Source organism: Otolemur garnettii, unplaced genomic scaffold (assembly GCF_000181295.1).
Source record: "Otolemur garnettii isolate 467f Iridium unplaced genomic scaffold, OtoGar3 scaffold00016, whole genome shotgun sequence".
NCBI classification, from domain to species: domain Eukaryota; kingdom Metazoa; phylum Chordata; class Mammalia; order Primates; family Galagidae; genus Otolemur; species Otolemur garnettii.
This window is the reverse complement of record NW_003852411.1, coordinates 13,461,069-13,481,843: the sequence shown is the minus strand read 5'-3', so window position 1 is coordinate 13,481,843 and position 20,775 is coordinate 13,461,069. Positions and strand designations below refer to the sequence as shown.

The 20,775-nt window shown below is 51.1% G+C and overlaps 1 protein-coding gene across 1 annotated transcript in view; it reads left to right on the top strand.

Annotated features, from left to right (window-relative positions):
• The window catches only part of LHX4 (LIM homeobox 4), a 42,054-nt gene extending 24,204 nt beyond the window's left edge, over positions 1-17,850 (top strand). Inside the window, exons 3-6 of the mRNA XM_003785669.3 lie at positions 8,776-8,978; positions 14,129-14,283; positions 14,625-14,796; positions 17,008-17,850. Coding sequence (XP_003785717.1) covers positions 8,776-8,978; positions 14,129-14,283; positions 14,625-14,796; positions 17,008-17,402 — 925 coding nt within the window. The 3' untranslated portion in view covers positions 17,403-17,850. The remainder of the gene's footprint in view (positions 1-8,775; positions 8,979-14,128; positions 14,284-14,624; positions 14,797-17,007) is intronic.
• Positions 17,851-20,775: the final 2,925 nt, after the last annotated feature.

The window sequence follows — 20,775 nt, the reverse complement described above, 5'->3', positions numbered from 1 at the left end:
CAATCTCAGTCCTGGGCAGGCTGTCAGCCAAGGGCAGGTAGGCAGCGTCCTTGGGAACCCGAGAGCTGCTCTGATTTATCCCTGCAGTCCAGAACAGCGTGTTTCAGCCCTGGCTGTGCTTCGTTTGGCCCAGCGGCCGTGAACAGGTCTTCACTGTTGACCTCAGCCCAATCACTCTGGTGCCCAGAGCCTCTGTGCCTCATCTGGGCAGTGAGGAGGGGCCCACAGAACAGTAGCCAACACAGGGAAAGGCAGGCTGGACCTGTCTATGGGTGGACTTTACAGAGGAAGCAGGTGTCAGGTTTGGGTCCAGGATCAGCGTGAATATGGGGTGTTAGACTTCACTGAGCCTCACTTTCCCGTCACTAAAAGGGAGTAAAAGTACTCCTCTGAGTTGCTCTGAGGATTGAGGAAGAAGAGGGCGTGTAGTCTCCCTCCCATGTCTAGGTGGGGAGGAGGAAGCAAGGGATGAGGGGGTCCTGGGGTCAGAGTCTGGAGCATGTGGTTACAAAAGGCCTGGGACCAGAACAGGGTCCTGGGGTGGGGTTGAGGCCGTGCCCGGTGGCATGGCGGGTCAGTAAAGCGAAAGTCCACTCTGCAGTGTGAGGGGTGGGGCGGGAGCTGCTGTGCATTTTCCTCACAGATGTGTTGGTGTGTGTGGTCCAGAGTTTTGAAGTGTATCCACAGCCCTGGGTCCAGAGGGTGGAGGGGCCAGCCAGGGCCTGTGTGGCTGCAGGGCTGCCTTGAGCTTTGTTGTGCTGTGTGGGCCCTGTTGCCCCAGGGAGAGGCCGTTTTGATACTGGGCTTGGTTGTGGATCCGGTCTGGAGCCAGACTCCTACTGAGCTGTTTATTTCTGATAACTACACACCTGCTAGGCCACATACACACACATACACACAATGCTCTAGCAAAATGTGCCTAAGGACGCCGCAGGGAGAGGTCTCTGACGTGTGACTTTCCATAATTTCTGAGTAGTTTATAGTCTAATTCCCTCACTAAGCAAATTAAACCTTTTAGGGTAACGATCAGATGGTCCAGATAGTGGCTGTGCATGTGGACATTTGTAAGATTCAAACACACTGGTGGGACCAGGCCCACAGTCATTTGTGACGGCCTGTAATCAGGGCAGAAGCAATTACTTAGCCCAGCAGTTCCCCCTGGGGACCTGAGGCCGTATATCAGGAGGTGATGAGTCCTCTGATGATCTGTCTGCCCGCCCCAAGCACTCTGGTTCAGCTGCGCCCGCTCTGGCCACCCTCCCAGAGTCAGGCCTGGGACAAGGGCTCCTGGCATCCGTGGAAAAAGCATCTCAGGGACTTTTATAGCTTGGGGGAATCGGTTTGGAACCAAATAGCTGCAAATCAGTCCAGGAATCAGATGGCATCTGGGCTGTGGAAACAGGGTCTCCAAGCAAAGTGGGATGTGGGTGACATGGGAGTGGGGGATGTGGGGCTACAGCATACACAGCAGCCAGTGCAGCCAGCCCTGTGGCTGTGGTCACCAAGGCTCAGCCTCCTCTCTCCTCATCCCCTCAGGTGAAAAGGGGATCCCACATCCAAAGGCCCTGTCTGGCCAGCCCTGCTGCCTCTGTCCCATCAGGCCCGTGTCTTTGTGGCTCTGCACCACTGCCCACTTTTCTAGTTGCTGTCCTTCCCCTCTGTCCATCCTCAGCCAGTAAATCTCTTCCTGCCAGGCCCGCCTCTTCTCAGGTGCTGCCACTGATTCTAGCAACTTCAAAGGCTCATAATCTGGCTCAACCTCATCTCCTGTGGACTTTCTGGTCAAGGTCACACTAGTGACCTGCTAGAGCCAGTGTCTAGTTTATCACTGTACTCCCCAGTGATCTTTGTCACTGGAAACCCACTTTGAGGAGAAGCCACGGATAGGGCTCGGGTGGCCAGTGTACAGGTGAGGGACTGGAGGTTGGCCTGAGGGGCTGGATGGGTCTCTGCCCTCCCATGTCCCTGCCGCTACCTGCTGGTATCTGTTACCCTCTCCCTTTGGAGAATGAGGCCCTAGATTTTGAGGGACTTTGGGACTCTGGCCATCAATGAGTAACCTGCTTATGCCCCCAGGAGGGAGTGTAAGTCACAGTATTTCACAGAGTGGTCCTTGTTGCAGCTACACTGGGGCCACCCATGGGGCTTGTTAAAAGTGTGAGTTCAGGACCCGGAATCAGGAGTCAGGGATGGCATTTCTGCTTTTAAGCCAGCATCCCAGGTGCGTCTTCTACACAGGGAGTTTGGTAACAGCTGAGTTAACTCCTTGGCATCGGCTGATTAACCTGTAGTGAAGAAGGCAGATTAAGTTCATGGGGAAGTGAGCTGGGATGGCGGAGAGTGACCTTGGGCCAGTCAGCTGACTGCTCCACACCTGTCATTACTGCAAAGGGAGAATAACAATACCTACCTTCAAGGGCTGTTGCATGGTTTAAATGAAATGGTTTGATTTGTGTCTATACAAATACTACATACAGGGGGCTGGTCTGGACTCTTACGGAAGGGGTTCAAGTACTACATGTCCCAGTGGCTCTTGGGAAGCATATATGCCCCCAGCAGGGAAGGAGAGGACCTATGGCCACAGGAAAGGGAGAGTTCAGCTCTAGTCCCTTTTCTGCCACTAACTGAGCTGGGTGATCTTGGGCAAGTCACTACCCCTCCCTGGGCCCCTGTTCTCTCCTTTGTTAAGGGAGAGGGTTAGAGTAGGTCACTGGTTCTAAAGCTGTCCCAGTAGCATTCAACTCAAAATAATAAGATTGGATACTCTTTAAAAATATAAACATTAGGCTTGGTGTCGGTAGCACATGGTTATGGCACCAGCCACATATACTAAAGATGGTGGGTTCAAACTGGGCCTGGGCCAGCTAAACAACTGTGACAAAAAAATAGCTGGCTAGTTGGGAGGCTGAGGCCCCAAGAGTTTGAGGTTGCTGTGAGCTGTGATGCCACGACACTCTACCGAGGGCGACATAGTGAGACTCTGTCTCAAAAAAAAAAAAGAATTATAAATATAAACATAAATATACCAATAAAGAGCAGTTGGGGGTGCTGTTCTGGTGGGTAGGGAAGTATGTCCCCGATGGTGTGTGCGTGGTATGGGGGGGTGTCATGTCTGGAGCAGGCTGGCCACTCTGGGGCAGGACTTTCTGTGCCCATGACATGGCTGTGGCCTTGGAGAGGGTGGTGATATATGTTGGAAATATTGGTACATACAGTAACAGTAAATATCAGCAACTTTCCTGTCAAGTGTGGTGATAGATAAAAGAAATACATGTAGGGAAGTGTCAGCTGGGAAAAAAATATACGGCCTGTAGTAAATCACCACCAAGCAATTAAAGCATAAAATCAAGTTATGCAGTATTTTGTTTCCTTGTAGGGCTGCACCGTGCAGTGCAGTGGCAGCTCCCACATACAAGAGGCAACATGGGCCTGAGCTGGTCTGCCTGCCTTCCAGTGGCCAAGAGTAAGGGAAGCATCCCTGGGGAAGGGCGCTGGCTTCAAACCCAGTTCCGCCACTCGTGGCTGTGAGGCCTCAGGCATGCTCCTTACACCCTCTGGACTTCAGTTTCCTTGGAGTGGCAGGGTAGAGCTGGGGCCCCTGGTCTGGCTGTCGAAGAGGCTGCTGCGGGGCAAGGGTGGGAGCCCAAACTAAGGAGGCACCAGGTGGATGCGAGAAAGGCCCCACACCTGATGCCATTTGGGGTGGAGTCTGCAGGATTTGCTGACAGTCAGGTGGGGGTTTCCCAAGGTTCTGGCCTGAGCCCTTGGAAGGCTGACAAGCCATGCTGGGATGGCCATTCAGCAGGGCAGGGCGCTGTGCTCTCCTCAGGTCTGTTCGGGTGCCCTGTGCTGAGTGGAGAGGGTGGGACAGAGGGCGTGTGAGGGAAGGGGTTAGTGAGAGGGACCAGGAGTCTCTACTGAGTGAGGCAGTGCATGGGGGATGTTGACAAGCACAGGGAAGGGATAGTCACTGAGTTGTTGGAATCAGGACACAGAGGGAGCTCCCTGGAAGGAGAGGGTGGTGGCCAACAGGGGGTGATTGGAAATGTCCCTGCAGCTGTTGCAGTTGCTGGTAACACAAGGTCTAGGACAGACCAGGGGAGCGAGCAGCTGAAGAAGGGTGGGGGCTATGACCTCAGGAGGAGAGGTCAAAGGATGAAGGAGGAGCAAGAAAGACGGGGGTGGGTACCAAACCTAACAAGAGTTGTGGCAAGGGAGCTGGGAGCTGGGAGCTACAGTCACGGAGGTCCGAGTAGGGTGGTGCTGCAGGTGATGGGGCGGTGGGCTGAAGATTGAGGGACCGCTCTGTGCAGGGCATGCAGCATGTGTGGGGAGCAGAGCTGCCTTTGTTAGTTGTGTCATAGCGACTGAAATGTGGTGTGCTACGTGGGTCTGCTCCCAGGATAGAGCTTAGTATCAGGAGTGCGCCAGACAGCCGTGGCCCAGGATTTAGTGTCTCTGGGTCTGGAAGGCTTGGTGCCTTCAGGGCCTGCCTGTTGCCCTCTTGCTGCAAGGTCCAAGTTCCCTCAAGTCCCCGTCCCTGCGCCCAGCCAGGCGTGTCAAGAGCAGCAGGGGTGGACAGATAGATGGAGATGCGAGCTCAGCCGGGCACTGGAGCAGAGGATGAGGCCAGGTGGCCCCCCAAATGTGGGCTGTGATGTCCTAGCACTTCCCTAGTCCCACACCTCCCAGCGGTAGGAGCGTGAAAGGTGGCAAGCCAACCCAGGTGCATTGCGCCGTGGTGAATACAGCTGGGGCGAGGGCTCTCAGAGCAGGGCTGAGTCTCATGCTCAGGGGCTCAGAGCAGCTGGGCATGCGTGAGAGGACAGGGGTCTCTACTCAAGTTCCAGGCCAGGCGGGGGCACCAAGGCAGAGCTTGCTGCTGTGATGTTGGCTTCATGCTTGCTGTGTTGGTCCTGTCACTGTCTGTGGGAACCTGGCTGGCCCCTTGCCTCTCTGGGCCTCAGCTCTGGGTCTATTAAAAGGCATCCTAATACTCACCTTTCAGGCTGGGCTCTCCAGAGACTTCATGGAATGGATGTGATGATGACAGCAGATGAGAAAGTTTCATATTTTGGTGAACCGCAGGAACTCAATGCCGTTCTTAAAAGACTTTGATAAGAGTGCCATCATGTCAAGAGGCCATCCTTCCCTGGCTACTCAGATACGTGATTTCCGAGCAGTTCATTCACTCACTGGCCCTCATGGCTTGCCTACTGTGTGCTGGGCAGGGATGAGAGAGAAGTTCCAGTGATGTTGGTCAGAGGAAGAAACTAACATGAGCCACTGGCACGGGCTTCATTGCGTTTTCTTTGTGCCTGGGGATCAATTCCAGCTGCTTTCCCTGGGGAGACTAATTTTCCTTGGGGGCCTGGCCAGGCAGGGCCCACACCAGCAGGATTTTCTTTTTGGAGAGTGAGCTCAGGGCACATGGTGGGCAGGGCCTGCACATGGTAGGTGCTGGACGATGGATACTAAGGGGTGCTGGTGTCCAGGCCCTTCCCTTTCTCCTTCACCCCAGCATCCTTCAAATTTGGTCAGGTTGGTTACCAGTGGTTCTCAACCTGTGGGTCAAGACCCCTTTGTAACAATGGAAATAACATCCTGCATATCAGACATTTACATTATGATTCATAACAGTGGCAAAATTACAGTTATGAAGTAGCAACGAAAATGATTTTATGGTTGAGGGGTCACCACAGCATGCGGGACTGTATTAAAGGGTCACGGCATTAGGATGGTTGAGAACCACTGGGTTAGATAGCTGGTTCTCAGTGTAGCAGCAAAGTTCACAGTTTTACCTTGTTTGGGACTTGGGAATTTTAGTCATGGCCATTGCCTATCATAGGACAAGTCACACAGCCTACCAGGCCTTGGCTTTGTCATCTGTGACTCTAACAGTCTGAGAACTGGACGAGGGGACTATGTCCCCTACAGAATCCTTGGATGTCACCTCATTTCAGATCTACTGATTCTGGCTGGAAATGGAGTTGAGAGTGCCCCATGGGGCTGGGCCAGGTGGGGGGAGCCCTGTGGGCCAAGGGGGTGCCTGAGGCTCCCCTGGCCAGGGTCCCGATGGCTGTGCTCCGGGGGGAAAGGCCACGAGGAGCAGCTTCCGCTTCCCATCCATGTAAGTCCCACAGTCAGGAAAATCGCTTCAATTGCTAAAAACGCTGGGGGGAAAGTCCATTTATTTTTCATTTTCCTTGTGCACTTGCCACTCTCCTGCATGAATCACTGTCGGTATGGAGATTAAATTTATGCCCCCCGTTATCTTTCATGTCTCTGGTGCGCTGGTGTCAACTGGGCTTCTGGTTACTGAAAGCCCCCGTCTGCTTTTTAGCAGTGAGAGAGTGGCCCTCCCTGGGGGACAGGCCGCTCTGGTCCCCCTCAGCCCTCCTGGCCTCCCATCTCTGCCCGGCTGTTTTGACCACCAATGTAGGATTTGCTTTTTGGGAAATGCTTAGTTTTTCTCAGGAGCCCTCCTGCCCCAGCATATTCAGTAAAGGATTAGGACATACTCTGTAGATCTGGGTTATCGGAAGGGTTTGCAGTGAGCACAGATGAAGGCCTTGTTTTGTGTTGACACTCACTCTGGCTTGGCCAGGATTGGATGTTAAAAGTACAGGCCACCTTCTGCAAACACATGTGCAGCCCCCTCCACACACACTGGGTGCCTGCCACCTTCCTCTTTAACACGGGCATTGTGGTGGGAAGCCTGGTCAGAAGCCTGTGTTCTGGGAGGTAGAGTCGCCCAGAGCTGACTGCACGACTGCATACTTTGTTCTCCACTCTCAGATTTAGCCGTGTCTGTGCATATCCTCTGAAAGCCTGGTTCTTTATACACTGATTTTTTTTTTTTTTTTGAGACAGAGTCTCACTTTGTCGCCCTTGGTCATGTGCCGTGGTATCACAGCTCACAGTAACCTCCAGCTCTTGGGCTTAGGCGATTCTCTTGCCTCAGCTTCCTGAGTAGCTGGGACTACAGGCACCCGCCACAATGCTTGGCTATTTTTTGTTGCAGTTTGGTTGGGGCTGAGTTTGAACCCATCATCCTCAGTATATGGGCCTGGCGCCCTATTCACTGAGCCACAGGCGCCGCCCTATACACTGATTTATTTACTGAACAAATATTAACTTTGCTTTTCTGGGTCCTGGATCCCTTTGAAAATGTGAGGAAAGCTAAGGTCCCATCCTGAGGCACAGTTTTGAACAATTTGGGGGCTGACCCTCGGCCTGAGAACTGCTCTAAGGAGGTCTGCTCCCCTTTGGGCACCCCGTTCCCCTAAAACATTCCTAGAAAGGCATTCTAGGAATTCAGAAGTTCGAGGTCCTCCCAAGCCACCATGTCTCAGCCCCTTATACCTCAACGTCCTTATACGGGTCTCAGAAGAGTAGTCCCTGGACCATGCTCCTGGCTCTTTTGGGGTTACCCTGTAGACTTGGAGCTCCCTTCTCTCTAGGACACCATGTCCCTGGTGGGGGGCTTCTGACAGCATAGCTGGCCATGTCTTTCCTGGGCCCCCGCAGCCCCCTCAGCAGGTATCATTACTGCATAAGAGACCCATCATTCTGCATTAATCTGGGATTCATCATGATAGCCATGACCATAATTAATTTATTTGGTATTAATGTGGATGAAATATGTACTGTCCTTTCAGGGGAAATCAGGCTGCCTATAAGCATTAGTTAAAAGGACCATTAAAATCAAACCTTCCCCAGATCCATTAGGCGAAGTCTTTCATCCTGAAGAAGATAAAGTTCTGCTGTGTGAAATGTCATGAATAATTAGGTTGATTGCTGTTTTAAACTCTGCCCCTGCTTCCCCAATGCCTCCCGCTCCCTCTGGAAGTGGGGACGGCTCACCTGCGGCACAGCACCCTCCCTCACCACCCACATCTACTTCGGGCCCCACTTTCTCTGCTTCCACGGCTACAGCTGTGCCTCTGTTTACCTCTGTGACCAGAACGGGGAAAAGGGCTAAAATGGCCCCCCTGGACTATACTTTCAATGTGTCTATTTCTCCTTCCTTACCAGCCTTGGCACAGGGTGGCAGCCGATGGCTTTCTCTTGCCTTGGTGCCGGTCCAGAAAGGTGTAGACCAGGGAAAGGTCTGAGGCAGCATTTTTTGATCTAAGATATGCAGACTCCCTGCCCTGGAATGTTGCAGCTCCCTAGGGCTGTGCCTGGGAAGGGGGTGGAGGTTGCCACTGTGTGCTGAATGGCAGGCAGGGGAGATAAAGGGGAGGACATGAGAGAGAAGCTGTCAGGAGAACCCCATTCTGCTGTCCCTGGCCACAGGGGACCTCCTCTCGTGGGAGCAAGTGAAGAGGTAGGTGTTGCTGGATGCTTTGCACACACCAGCCTGTGGGCACATGTGCCCCTGTGAGGACAGTCCTTTAGGAGTCACCGTAAAGATGAGGAAGCCAGGAGGTGGAGGGTGAGACAGCCCACCCTCGGGGGTCTTAGAGCTCCTCCACTGCCCTGAGTTGATGGGTGTTGACTGGGTGATTTGAGCTGGGGATGTCAACTTTGGAAAAGGAACTGGAGACGCTAGTTCTGATCGGCCCCTTCATTCGGGCTTAGAGTCTCAGGCACAAAGCAGTGAAGCTAGATGGAGGCAGAAAGGACCAGAGGGTAAGCTCTGGCCAGCCAGGGGTGATGCCCATGGTCAGCGGAGTCCTGAGGTGGGAGAGGAGCTGCTCCAGGAAATTTGGGGAGGGGGTCAGACCTCCCTGGCCCCTGTACCCTAACCCCTCTCTGCTGCCTTGACAGGCGCTTCGGCACAAAATGCACGGCCTGCCAGCAAGGCATCCCCCCCACCCAGGTGGTTCGCAAGGCCCAGGACTTCGTCTACCACCTGCACTGCTTTGCCTGTGTCATCTGCAACCGGCAGCTGGCCACGGGGGACGAGTTCTACCTCATGGAGGACGGGCGGCTGGTGTGCAAGGAAGACTACGAGACGGCCAAGCAGAACGGTAACATGCAGTCCTCTGCCAGGCTCTGCTCAGGCCATGTCCTCCGCCTGGGTGCCCTTGTCCCTGCATCCTCCCTGCCCGTCCCTCAGACCCCTGCTCACACACTGTCTGCTCTGAGAAGTGGTCCCGTGTCACTACCCTGAAAGCGAATCTGAACACCCTGCATCTGTGAGCACCGCTGCTTTGCTGAAGCACTGACGTAGCTGTGCTTACTGAGAGCGTGCCTGTAGCTGCACTGCGGGGTGGGCTCTGGAGCAGCCTGGGACCTTGCTGCCATCATCTTGGGGGCTCTTTGCCTGGATTGGGCCTGGGGTGCCAAGGGGCGGTGGAGAGCCTGGTTTACCAGGGGTGGCACATTTGCCTCAGCACCCTTTGCCTCATCAGTCAGTGAGTGCTCAGTGTGGCTGCTGTCACCCTCCTGTGGGTCAGCTCTTGTGTGAGCTCGTGGTGCTGTATTTCCTCTCTCAGATTATGGGCTTCTCCAGGGCAGGGGCCCCTGGTGTTTCTGAAGCAAGAGCTCAGTCACTCTGCCAAGGAAGAGGAAGAGTACTCAGCCAACTTTTGGGGTACTTCAACTCAACAATATAACTGTCCCCACCCCAGCCTTCCACCACCCTTCATCCCTACCACCATGGACCACTGTCCCTGGCTGTGGCAGGGGCTCACTGCACAGCAGAGGCTGAAATCAGGCCCCAGCCTTTAGCAGCCATGCCTGGATAGTCTACCCTGGTCTGGGCAGCATGGGTAGCTGCTGCTCTCACCCTCCATGCCATGTTCTTGGGCAATCTGGGGCAGTCCAGGGTCTCCCTATGCCTAGACAGGGCTGGTCTCCCCAGGCTCCACTCTGGGAGGCCAGGCCCCACTCCTTGCAGCCCCACCTTTGCCTCCTCATTGGCAGCTGTGCCTGCTGCAGGGTGGGGCTGTCTTACCCTGGCTCTGATTCGGTTTCTAAGACACATGATCTCCCAGAACATCAAGCTCCTATGCCTTTGACTAATTTTTCTCAGCTCAGGATTACTGTACAGAGCGCTCTTGTTGACAGCTCTGGGCTTGATGAGAAAAAAAGAATTAAGCAACAATTTTATGTATGTCCTTCCAGATCTTTTTTGGGCCTACACATATATTACATAGATCCAATCAGTACAGTAAGCGTTACTTTCACTTAATGAATGTATTTTACTATAGGGATGAGGTGGTGGGGAGGCCTGTGGTGGCCAGCTGGAGTCCAGCTGGGCTTTGGCCCGATGCATGAAAAGGCAGGGGCGAGTGCACAGGGCTTCCTCTCTCTCTTCCTCCTCTCCTACCTCCTACAGCTAGCTCCAGCCTTTCAGGGTGGACAGAGGCCTTTGACCTCTTTTCTCCAGAGACCTGGGACCTCTGCAAACCTATCCCAAGGCTCTTTGTCCTCATGTACTCATCCATTCTGGTTCCTTGAAACTTATCCCTTGCTACTGCTTTGGAGTCAGTTGTGAAGTCACAGAAGATTAGGGCATCTTGTCGGGTATAAACCATCAAGGCAGACAGACTTAGATACTAAGACACCTTCGGAACCCCGGTTCCCTTCACCTCCCTGGGCCATGGCTGGTTCTGAGGCTCTGGGCACTTTTGGCCTGGCCTCTGCTGGCAGGTGGATGGTTCCAAAGAAGAGAAAGACAAACTGGTCATAGTCCGGCAGGGGAGGCAGGAATGTCATTGTGGGGCTCCCAATTTTATGGAGGAATATTTGCACCCTAGCAGGCCTCTGTAGGACAATGGAAAGAAACTGGATTTGCCCTCAGCTGGGTGGGCATCCCCGTGAATTTGGGGGCTCCTGGCAAGTTGTGTAAGTGGCCAAGCTTTGGCTTCTTAGCTATACGGGGGAGATAATATAGCACCTGCCTCGTAGGGCTGTTTCCTGAGGTTTAAATCGGATGAGGCCTGTGACAGGGATGGCAAATCAGAGTGAGACCAGTGAGGAAGGGAAATGCAAACAAGGAGGTTTTGCGTGCTGAGACTACACAGTAATTCTGGCGTGTTCCCCAGGTGTCCCCCACCTCCAGCTGTCAGCAAGACAGGGACTGCGCCCCGCCCCGCTGTGTAATCCAGGTGATCCTCAGAGCAGCAGGGCAGCTTCTCTGCTGGGACCCCGGTCTTTTCACGTTGCTTTAACCCCTCCTTAAACCTTCCTTCAGGTTTATTGTTCACACCCTTGAGGCAAACAAAGGATCCCATAGTAGCTGTTTGGACCTTAGTGGGAACAACTTTGTTCATTTGTTCCACCTCCCTGGATATTTGCATTTTCAACATGATGAGATTGCATTTTATGCCAGGCAGAAGTTCGAGGAGACCCTGCATAATTCAAAATTAACATTTTAAGACTAATCTTACTCTAGGAATTAATGTAAAAGGTATATGTGTGTGTGTATGTGTGTGTGTGGTGTATTCTGGGAGCACATAAATCCGTAACCAGTGAAGTGTATCTTTGCCTTAATGCTACTTTTTATTTTCTCAGCATTATCTCTATTACCTTGCGGAATGCTTTCTTCTAAATTAACAGCCCAGGTATCATGGTCTTGCTTAGCCTTCCTCACAGCATTTTATCACATTTAACTTCCGTACCAAAGTTATTGATTTTTGGGGACATTTTTCAGCACGAGCGCTACCACCGCTACTTAATGAATACTTGGATGACATTGTTATAGGATATAAAAAAGATTTTAAATTATAATAACAGTGAATGTTAAAATAACAGCATATTAGTCCTCATAATTGCAAGAAGAAAGTCCCATGCATGTAAGCAGCCGTGCAGAGCCCACGGGGCACCAACGGGGACAAGAAGGGCTCATCGCAGTGGTGATGGTAAAAACAATTTCTAATTTACTGGGCCAGGCTTTTTTGAAATTAAGTGATTCTTGAAGAATTAAAACATTTTTGTTGGTTTCATTATTCCTAACTTTGTATAAATAAAAAGTCTTTTAATGTAAAGACTGTATACGGATTTTATAAGTATGCTATTTCCTGTTGCATAATTCAATTTTGCATCAGTTTTGCCGTGAGCTCTAGGAATACAGGCAGAAAAGATTGGCTCCTTGTAATAGACTTTAAAGAATTTTGGAGGGTTTCCTCAGTCTTTTGGAATTACTCCCTAAATAGTGTAGTCTCTGCCACGGGGGTCCTGGGCCTGGGACTCTGAAGGAGGGAGTTGGGTTTCAGGGTTCTGGGATGACAGTGGCTCTGTTGGAGAAGAAAACAGCGCAGGGAGAGGAGAGGACACCGGCTTTTTGACCTTGCACTGTGTGTATACGCACAGTGGACAACTATTTAGTTCCTCTAGCACACCCACCAGCAGGCAAGGTGATGTTGCCCCCAGGCTGCTGGGGGGAGAGGTTACTCGCCCAAGTTAAACACTCAACAGCCACTACAAGAATGTTGAACTTGGGCCTTCTGACTTCAAGGAGAACCTGGTAGAATTTTGAAAATTGAATGCGAGTAAAGTTCTTAGTCACCACCAGCACACAGCATGTGTTAATAAGTGTGTCTGCTATTTTTGTCCCTGAGAAAGTGAGTTCTCTAATGAAAGGAAAGGAAGGCAGGTAGGAATGGAGCAGACACTTTAGAGGATGCACGCGAGGCTGAGGGGCCCAGAGGCCCAGTTGCTGGCCTAGTCTTTGTTCCCTCCAGGGCACTGTGCAGAGGAGGAAAGTAAATCTAAGTTCAGGGTGGGGAAACAGACCTTTTGTGCTTGACTGTGTGCAACTGAACACACCCATGTGGTGGTTTCTGTGCCTAATTCTGTTTTTTTTTGAGACAGAGTCTCACTTTGTCATCTTGGTACAGTGCTGTAGCGTCACAGCTCACAGCAACTTCAAACTACTGGGCTCAAGCAATTCTTTTGCCTCAGTCTCCTAAGTAGCTGGGACTAGAGGTGCCCACCACAATGCCTGGCTGTTTTTAGAGATGAGGTCTTGCTCTGGCTCAGGCTGGTCTCGAACCTGTAAGCTCAGGCAAACCACCCGTGTTGGCTTCCCAAGTGCTGAGGTTACAGGTGTGAGCCACTGCGCCTGGCCCTGTGCCTGATTCTGAATGGAACAAACCAGCCTTTCACTAATAGGAACCTGAGGCTTCTTCCCTGCAAACTCATTGAGGACTTTGGGTTGATCAGTCAGTATGTTGCCTTGAAGTTCCTTAGGTCAGTGTTTTGTTTTTTGTTTTTTTTTTGAGACAGAGCCTCAAGCTATCCCCCTGGGTAGAGTGCTGTGGCATCACAGCTCATAGCAACCTCCAACTCCTGGGCTCAAGTGAGTCTCCTGCTTCAGCCTCCCATGTAGCTGGGACCACAGGTGCCTGCCACAACGCCTGGCTATTTTTTGGTTGCAGCCGTCATTGTTGTTTGGCGGGCCGGGGCTGGATTTGAACCCGCCACCTTAGGTGTATGTGGCTGGCGCCTTAGCTACTTGAGCCACAGACACCAAACCTAGACCAGTGTTTTTAAAAAACTTTTGACTACAATCTATAGTAAGAAACTCATTTCACATTACAACTGAGTACATAGTCATGCAATAAAAACTAAGTAACTTTCATAAAACAGTACTACTCCTATTCTATTCTATTCTGTCTATTTCTATTCCTCTTATCTTTTCATTTAAACCACTAAATTGACCTTACAACCTTCTAGTAGGTTCTGAGCCATAGTTTAAAACTCTGCTTAGATGTCTAGAGGGAATGTAGGCCCACAGCTGGCTGTGAGTCCGGGGAGGCCGGGCTGTGGCAAAGGCAGCATGGCTGTAACCAAGGGGCATGGGGGCTCCTAATGCAATGGTGGGGAGGGCCATCTGGGGAGGACAGAGGACATCACTCTGGCTGTTCATCCTCACAGCTCTGGTAGTAGCCTATGAGGGTGTCTCAGCAGTGTCTGTGATGGCAGGGAGTGTGTCGAATTGTGTATATTCAGCCTGAGGAAAGGCTGACGGAGGGTGGGGGAAGCACAGAGAGAAGAACAAGGACACTGTCCTTGCCTTTCGGTGCCTCTGGAAGGCCTGCAGTATGGGCCAGGACTTGTCCACTCCGGTGTGCCCCCGGCCTTCCACTGTCCTGCCTGTAGCAGGCAAGCTGATGTGGAGAATGCGGGAAGGACAGGGATGAGGCTCAGTAAGAAGTGGCTTCCTTTGCAGATGACTCAGAGGCCGGAGCCAAGCGGCCCCGGACCACCATCACTGCGAAGCAACTGGAGACGTTAAAGAACGCCTACAAGAACTCCCCCAAGCCTGCACGGCATGTGAGGGAGCAGCTCTCCTCAGAGACAGGCCTGGACATGAGGGTCGTGCAGGTGAGACCGCTGCCTGGGGAGGCAGCTGTGGTGCCCGGGCCAGGGATGGAAGGTGTCCTGAGCCAGACCTTGTATCTCTGCCCTCTCCCTGCAGGAGGCTCAGGGAGCATGAGTGATGTCACCTCATGAGTGGTGTCACTGTGTCCCTTGGGAGTTGGGCTTGGGACTGTGACCTTTGCGTTTTGCCCGAGTTCTGAGGTGCAGGCAGGCAGAGCAGTGGGCATCTCACACTCTGGTCCTGCATTTTCCCAAGTCTGTTTCACCTCCTACCTTGGGTATCTTGGGTTCTTTGGGTTCATGGTGGACTCCCTCTGAGTGTGTCCCCTGTCCTTGTGTCGCAGGTTTGGTTTCAGAACCGAAGGGCCAAGGAGAAACGCCTGAAGAAGGATGCGGGGCGGCATCGCTGGGGGCAGTTCTATAAGAGCGTCAAGAGAAGCCGGGGAGGCAGCAAGCAGGAGAAGGAGAGCTCTGCAGAGGACTGTGGGGTTAGTGACAGTGAGCTGAGCTTCCGAGGTGAGCAGGGCTGGAGGGGTGAGGCCGAGGCCCTAGGAAAGTCCCCTGGGAAACAGTGATCCTTGACACTCAGGAGGGATCTTCTTGAGGCCTTGGTGACTCCCTCCTGCACACAGGCTATTCCCCAACATATGGCAAAGGGTGGGGAAATGTTAGTGGCCTTTTCTGATGGGACAAGGAACAGCAAACAAAAGGGCACTGATGCTGAGATATGGAAGCTGGGTGCCCAGGACCCAGCCGGGCCCTGTTCTGTGGCCCAAGGCCTCCCCTTCTTTCCCGCTGACCGGGGGCCCTCTCACCAGCCCACGTAGCTGTGAGCAGATGGTGTGTCTCAGCTTTCTGCCTCAGCCCTTCTCCTGCCTCTCTCTCCCCTTTATACAGATACTGGCCTAGCTCCCATGGTCCCCTAGTGCAGCCCTTCCTCCCAAGGCCATGCTGGACAGGCCCTTTTCCTGAGAAATCAGTACTGTGAGTGCATGTGAGATGGGGAACTGGCTTCATTTCTGAAATTCCTTCCCCACCACTCACCTCATCCTGTCCCCCTCACACAAGCTTTGCAGCATGCGCTATATTCAAATTTGTGCATCAACAAAATCGCAAATTATTGCATCAACAAAACTGCAAATTATTGCATGTTGTGAATCCTCAGGTTGTTTGCAAATAACCATAATTGATCTCAGTTACTAAATCCTGGATGTGGAAGGTCTTCTGTTGGGAGGAAGGGAAGAGTGCTGAACTGGGGATCAGAAACCTGGTCTCCAGTGAGGCTCTGCCAAATTGATTCACTTCTCTTGAGCCTCAGTACCCACTTCTGTTGAGCCCCAGCATTCCCACAAGGAATACCACGTCTTCCCCTACCCCCCCCCCCAAATTGTTGTGGGATCAGTGAACACAACCCACTGTGGATGTGCTTGGGAAAAGCTGAGCCCATTTGTATATGTGGAAGGCATGGTTGTCCCCAAAGGTAGCCTGTGGCCCCACAGAGGGCCCTGCTCATATGGGATGACAGGTATAAGCAAAAGGCTAAATCACGGCCATTTCATGGTGGAGCTGAGCCTTTGTCTTCTGGGTCCTTTTAAATGACATGAACTCTCCACCCCCTTTTTACATTTTACGGTATTTTGGGGCAGGCCTCAGAAAAGATGGAATGTTGAAGAGGCCTTAGATAGGACTGATACACAGGCTCAGAGAAATAACAAAAGCAGTATGTAGGACAGAGGCTGGAACAAGTGGCCTGCTAGAAGCATGATGCCCTGAGAGGCCTACAGCTCAGCCCAGAGGTCTGCCGAGCCTTTGGGGTCAGCCTCCCCTCAGAACACAGGGTTTGTGGGGCCCTGGGGAGGAGCATGGGCCCGATGCTTACTTCTGGGCCACTCTTGAGAAGGCCACCTAATCTCATCTGTGCTGCTGACAGTGATGCCTGGAACATACAGGATTATTACGTCTTGTTTGTGGCTCATTTCTGTTGGGTGCAGGTGGCTCACACTTGACACGTCATTGGTATCTCAGGGGAACGACATAATCTCTTGTTTCTTAAGACCTAAACTGCTCACTTCTATGGGAAAGATGAATTCTTCCAAGTGGCAAAGATTCTATTAAATCCCCTTAATGAAATTTTTTAAGAAACAAGAAGGACCACTTGCCTTAAGTCAATTCTTTGTTCCTAGTGAAGAGCATATTGATTAGAGAGACACACCAAGTCCGGAGAAATCGACTCTCTTTTCCAAAAGGATTTTGTACCCGTGTCTAAGAGCGGTCCTCAGCTGCCCTTACCATGTAGACCTGCTTGCATCCCAGCCAACTAAACCAAACCTTTTCTCAGCTCAAAAGCTTTCAGAGTAAATCTCGTCAGCATAGTTTGCATTTGTGACATAGATAACATAAGACTCACAAACCTTGGGCATTCATACTCTTCAGTGTAGCCAGGTATCTTAGTACACAAGTCATGTGGGACCACCAAGCTTACCAAACATATGTCCACCTTCTGGGAGCTGGGAATTTAGTCTCCGCCGGTGTTTCTTGCTTTCCCCCTTGACCTGGTTTGGCCTCTGGATGTCAGGCTACCATGTTCGGTGTCTGACCCGTGCTTGGCAGCAAGGCAGCTGCCGGCCTTGGCTTCTTTCCTGGTCATGTGTGTTCCTAGGTTGTGAAGAGCAGGGGACCACTGGAGTCCTGGCAGCTGACAATAAATCTCCGTTCTTTTGTCCACAGAGGATCAAATTCTCTCAGAACTTGGCCACACCAATAGGATTTATGGCAACGTGGGGGACGTTACAGGCGGACAGTTAATGAATGGGAGCTTCTCCATGGACGGGACAGGACAATCCTTTCAGGACTTGAGGGATGGGAGCCCCTATGGGATCCCCCAGTCTCCATCCTCCATATCGTCCTTGCCATCCCACGCTCCTTTGCTCAATGGGCTGGATTACACGGTGGACAGTAATTTGGGCATCATTGCGCACGCAGGGCAGGGAGTGAGCCAGACGCTGAGAGCCTTGGCTGGGGGACCCACCTCTGATATCTCCACAGGAAGCAGTGTAGGTTATCCCGACTTTCCAACTAGCCCAGCCTCTTGGCTTGATGAAATGGATCATCCTCCTTTTTAAACTTCTTTCCTCCCCACCCAATCTGTCCTCCTGGCTTGAGAGAATATCTTCAAGGATCAAAACAGACTTGCCTTTTAAGGATCAAAAGTGCGCCAATGTGAATTCCATTATTTTCAATGGAAGCCCTCCGCTGACTCCTAGAGGTTGTGAGACCACACTAGGGCATTGTTTTCCGGGTGGGGGTGGGAGGGGAGAGCAGCCTCATCTCAGAACGCAGCCCAGGGGCGCACAGCCTAGAGCTCTAGGGATGCTGGCTTGGCTGTCTCTCCTGCTGCCCTGCTTAGAGGCTTTGGCTGCTCAGGGCTTTGGTAGCATGAGGTGACTGTCCCAGGCCTCCTTGGCATTCGGAAACGTTGCTCCAACTAGCGTGTCTCACACAATGCCTCCCAAACCACTGCTCCCACCAGAACCAACATTCCTGAGGTAGAGGTGTCACAGGCCCTGAGTACCCTTACTGAACCCTAATTTTCAAAATAAAAAGATCAGTAAAAGGTGAGTGAAAACTTTGATGGCCACAGGTTGATATTAAAAACATGCCCCCCTTTTTGCTATGAAAAAAATGACTTCTTTCCTAGAAACCAGAGATTATTCATCAGTTTTGGTTTATAAGAAATCCCATCAGCATCACTAAATCCCTGATGTGCAGAGGTGGTTTTCATTGCAGGTGACTCTGAGGCTGGAGCTGAGTGGCCCTGGACCGCCATCACAGACTGCCTGATGAGTCCCTTTGGTGCACAGTGTGCCTTGTAATTTGCTCGTATCATTTTTTCCAAAAGACAGGCTGTGGGTTACAAAATGATCAAAGCTAAAATATGGAGAGAACAGAATGACAATCAGTGAAAACATTTGTAGACTCATTTAGATTCCAAGTGTGCAGTCTGTTTAGCCACATCAGTAGATGCCAGCTTCCCAGAGTCCTCCATCCTTGTGGGGTGAAATATTTGAAGAGTCTGTTTTGAGGAAGTGGGTTTAGATGAGCTTGCAAGTCTGCCCCCGCCCCACCCCCTTAAAAATGAAAGTTTTCTCTGATGTACTAGCTGACTCAGTTGGAGGACAGTTTGGGTTGCTTCTGGGAGCTAGCAACATTTTTTCTTTGGCTTACCTTGGTTGGGAGGAATAATTTAGGGAGCAGCCCTAAAATCGGAGGGTTCCATTGCTGGGGGGACTTGTGTCAAGAACGCACCCTGGCCTAGTGCTCATAAATCCAGAGCTCTCTGGTCATTGGTGGCACAGGGACTCCTTGCTTGCAGGTTTGCACTAGCACATCACTAAGCCTGAGGAGCTGTCACTCCTGCCACAGACTGTCATGGGGAATGGTGCTGCAACTCTGACTATGTGTGCCTGTCTGGCCATCAGGAAGCTCTCCATGTGCCAAGTGGAATTTAGCCAGTGGAAATTTATTCCCATCCCCTTGGGAAACTGTGGTTTGCTTCTTGTGGCCTCCCATTCTCTTCGATGAGATTAGCAGAGTAGGAAAGGGTGAGAAGGTGCTGCCTTTCTTTCACATGAAGTGATGGGGCCAAGGACCCTACAGACTCTTCTTCTGTGGATGGTTGTTCACCTTGTAAGGACAAGCAGATTTAGGCATGTTGTAGACAGAGTAAAGGAAGAAATGAAGTTTCTCCTTGGCTGTTGCGTTTTTTGTAATCCTTCCAGGATTAAACTAAGATTAACTAAGTGTCTTTAAAATATATAGTCAGTAAATTCCTGGATCAGCCTTCAGGCCACCTTTTCTCTGATCAATTTTGGTAGTGTACCCTTTCTTTTTGGTGTGCTGCAATTGTTGTGATTTTTGCTTGAGGAATCTGTACATGAGGACTCTTTTCTTGAGGGTCCGTGTTTAGAGATGATGGTGTGTTCAGCCTCTCCAATCCTGTGCTGTTGGGGATTCCGCAATAATGTGAACATTAGGGTGGGGACAAAGACACAAATGCAAGATAACAAACCAGGGGAGGGAAAGGAAAATGTCACTGTCTCCTTGGAGGACAGTTTCTTAAATACACCATTCTTATCAGGCTGCTCACAATATACAGGAGAAAGGCTATGCTGGGCCATGAACCAAATGAACCAAACCAAAGTGCCCCCATCACTGCTCCAACTTTGGTTTAGCGACTCATGGGATTTCAGAGGCACTTCATATTTTTGGTGACTATTGTTTGGGGAGAGCAATAGTTAAGATGGTCTTAACAAGGAGCACCCTTCTCTGTGCAGCACTGTTTAAGATCAACGTAAGTTGACCAGTTTTTGTTTTCCACTTCAGTGGTGGAATAAAGGGAGGCCTTCCTCATTCAGTAAGGCTCTGGAAGAACTTAGTGAACAACTGACATTGGCCAACAGTTATTTGTTCTCAGTGGGGTTGGCTAGCTGGCACAGCTCTTGAGAGAGCACTGGCCAGAAAGTGAGGCAAGCTTTACTTAAGTTCCCCAGAGCTCCCTCCCATTCTCAGAGCCACCTCCCCATAAAGCAGCAAACACTGGTGTCATTTAGAAGCACAGCCACAATAGGTCTCAGATTTTAGGAGGATCTCCCTGCAGGTGGGTTAGCATTATGGACAGGCCACTGAGAACCACGCATCCGAGAACGTTCCTTAGCTCTGATGTGGTTTGAAAGATGGAGAAGAGCAAGACCTTCTGAGAGGCATTCTTGCACTGCTCAGAAGTCTATCCCTGGCATATAAGGTGCTACATGGTAGCTGTTCTCCCCCTCACTACAATGACACGGGCAAACTTTACAAGTGAAAGGAGACCTGCACTGACAATGCTTGGACTTGTCTTTGGTTCTAAGAGAGCAATTAACTAGCAACCATTATCTGCAGGGCCTGCTGATAGATGTTAGAGTAGGAAGCTTCTGAATCCAGAATTAATTAAAAAACTTCAAGTTTCCATGGTAATTGGTATAAACAAAAATGGGAACTGAAGGGATATGGAGGAATCTTATTTGCTAAAGAGTAATATAACCGTGAAGGAAACATCACATCCAAGGGCTAAGCCGGCCCAGGGGGTAAATCACACTTTTGGGAAACCTGTTTCTTGCCCTTTCAAGGACTTGCTATGTAACCTCAGGCAAATTCCTTTCAGTCTTTCTTTCTTGCCTTATCTGATAATTATGAATATAATGTAAAATGAAAATCAACTACCATATTGATACATTGGTCGTGAAAATTAATACAGAGAAACACCAGGGAGAGAGAAAAAATTAAGACATAAGAAAAAAGCATTTGGCATTATCCTTCAAAGTTTGTTTTTTTGCCAGTGTAAAACATGAAACCTTGGGGCACTGCCTGTGGCTCAGTGGGTAGGACACTGGCCCCATATACTGAGGGTGGCAGGTTCGAGCCCAGTTCCAGCCAAACTGCAACCAAAAAATAGCCAGG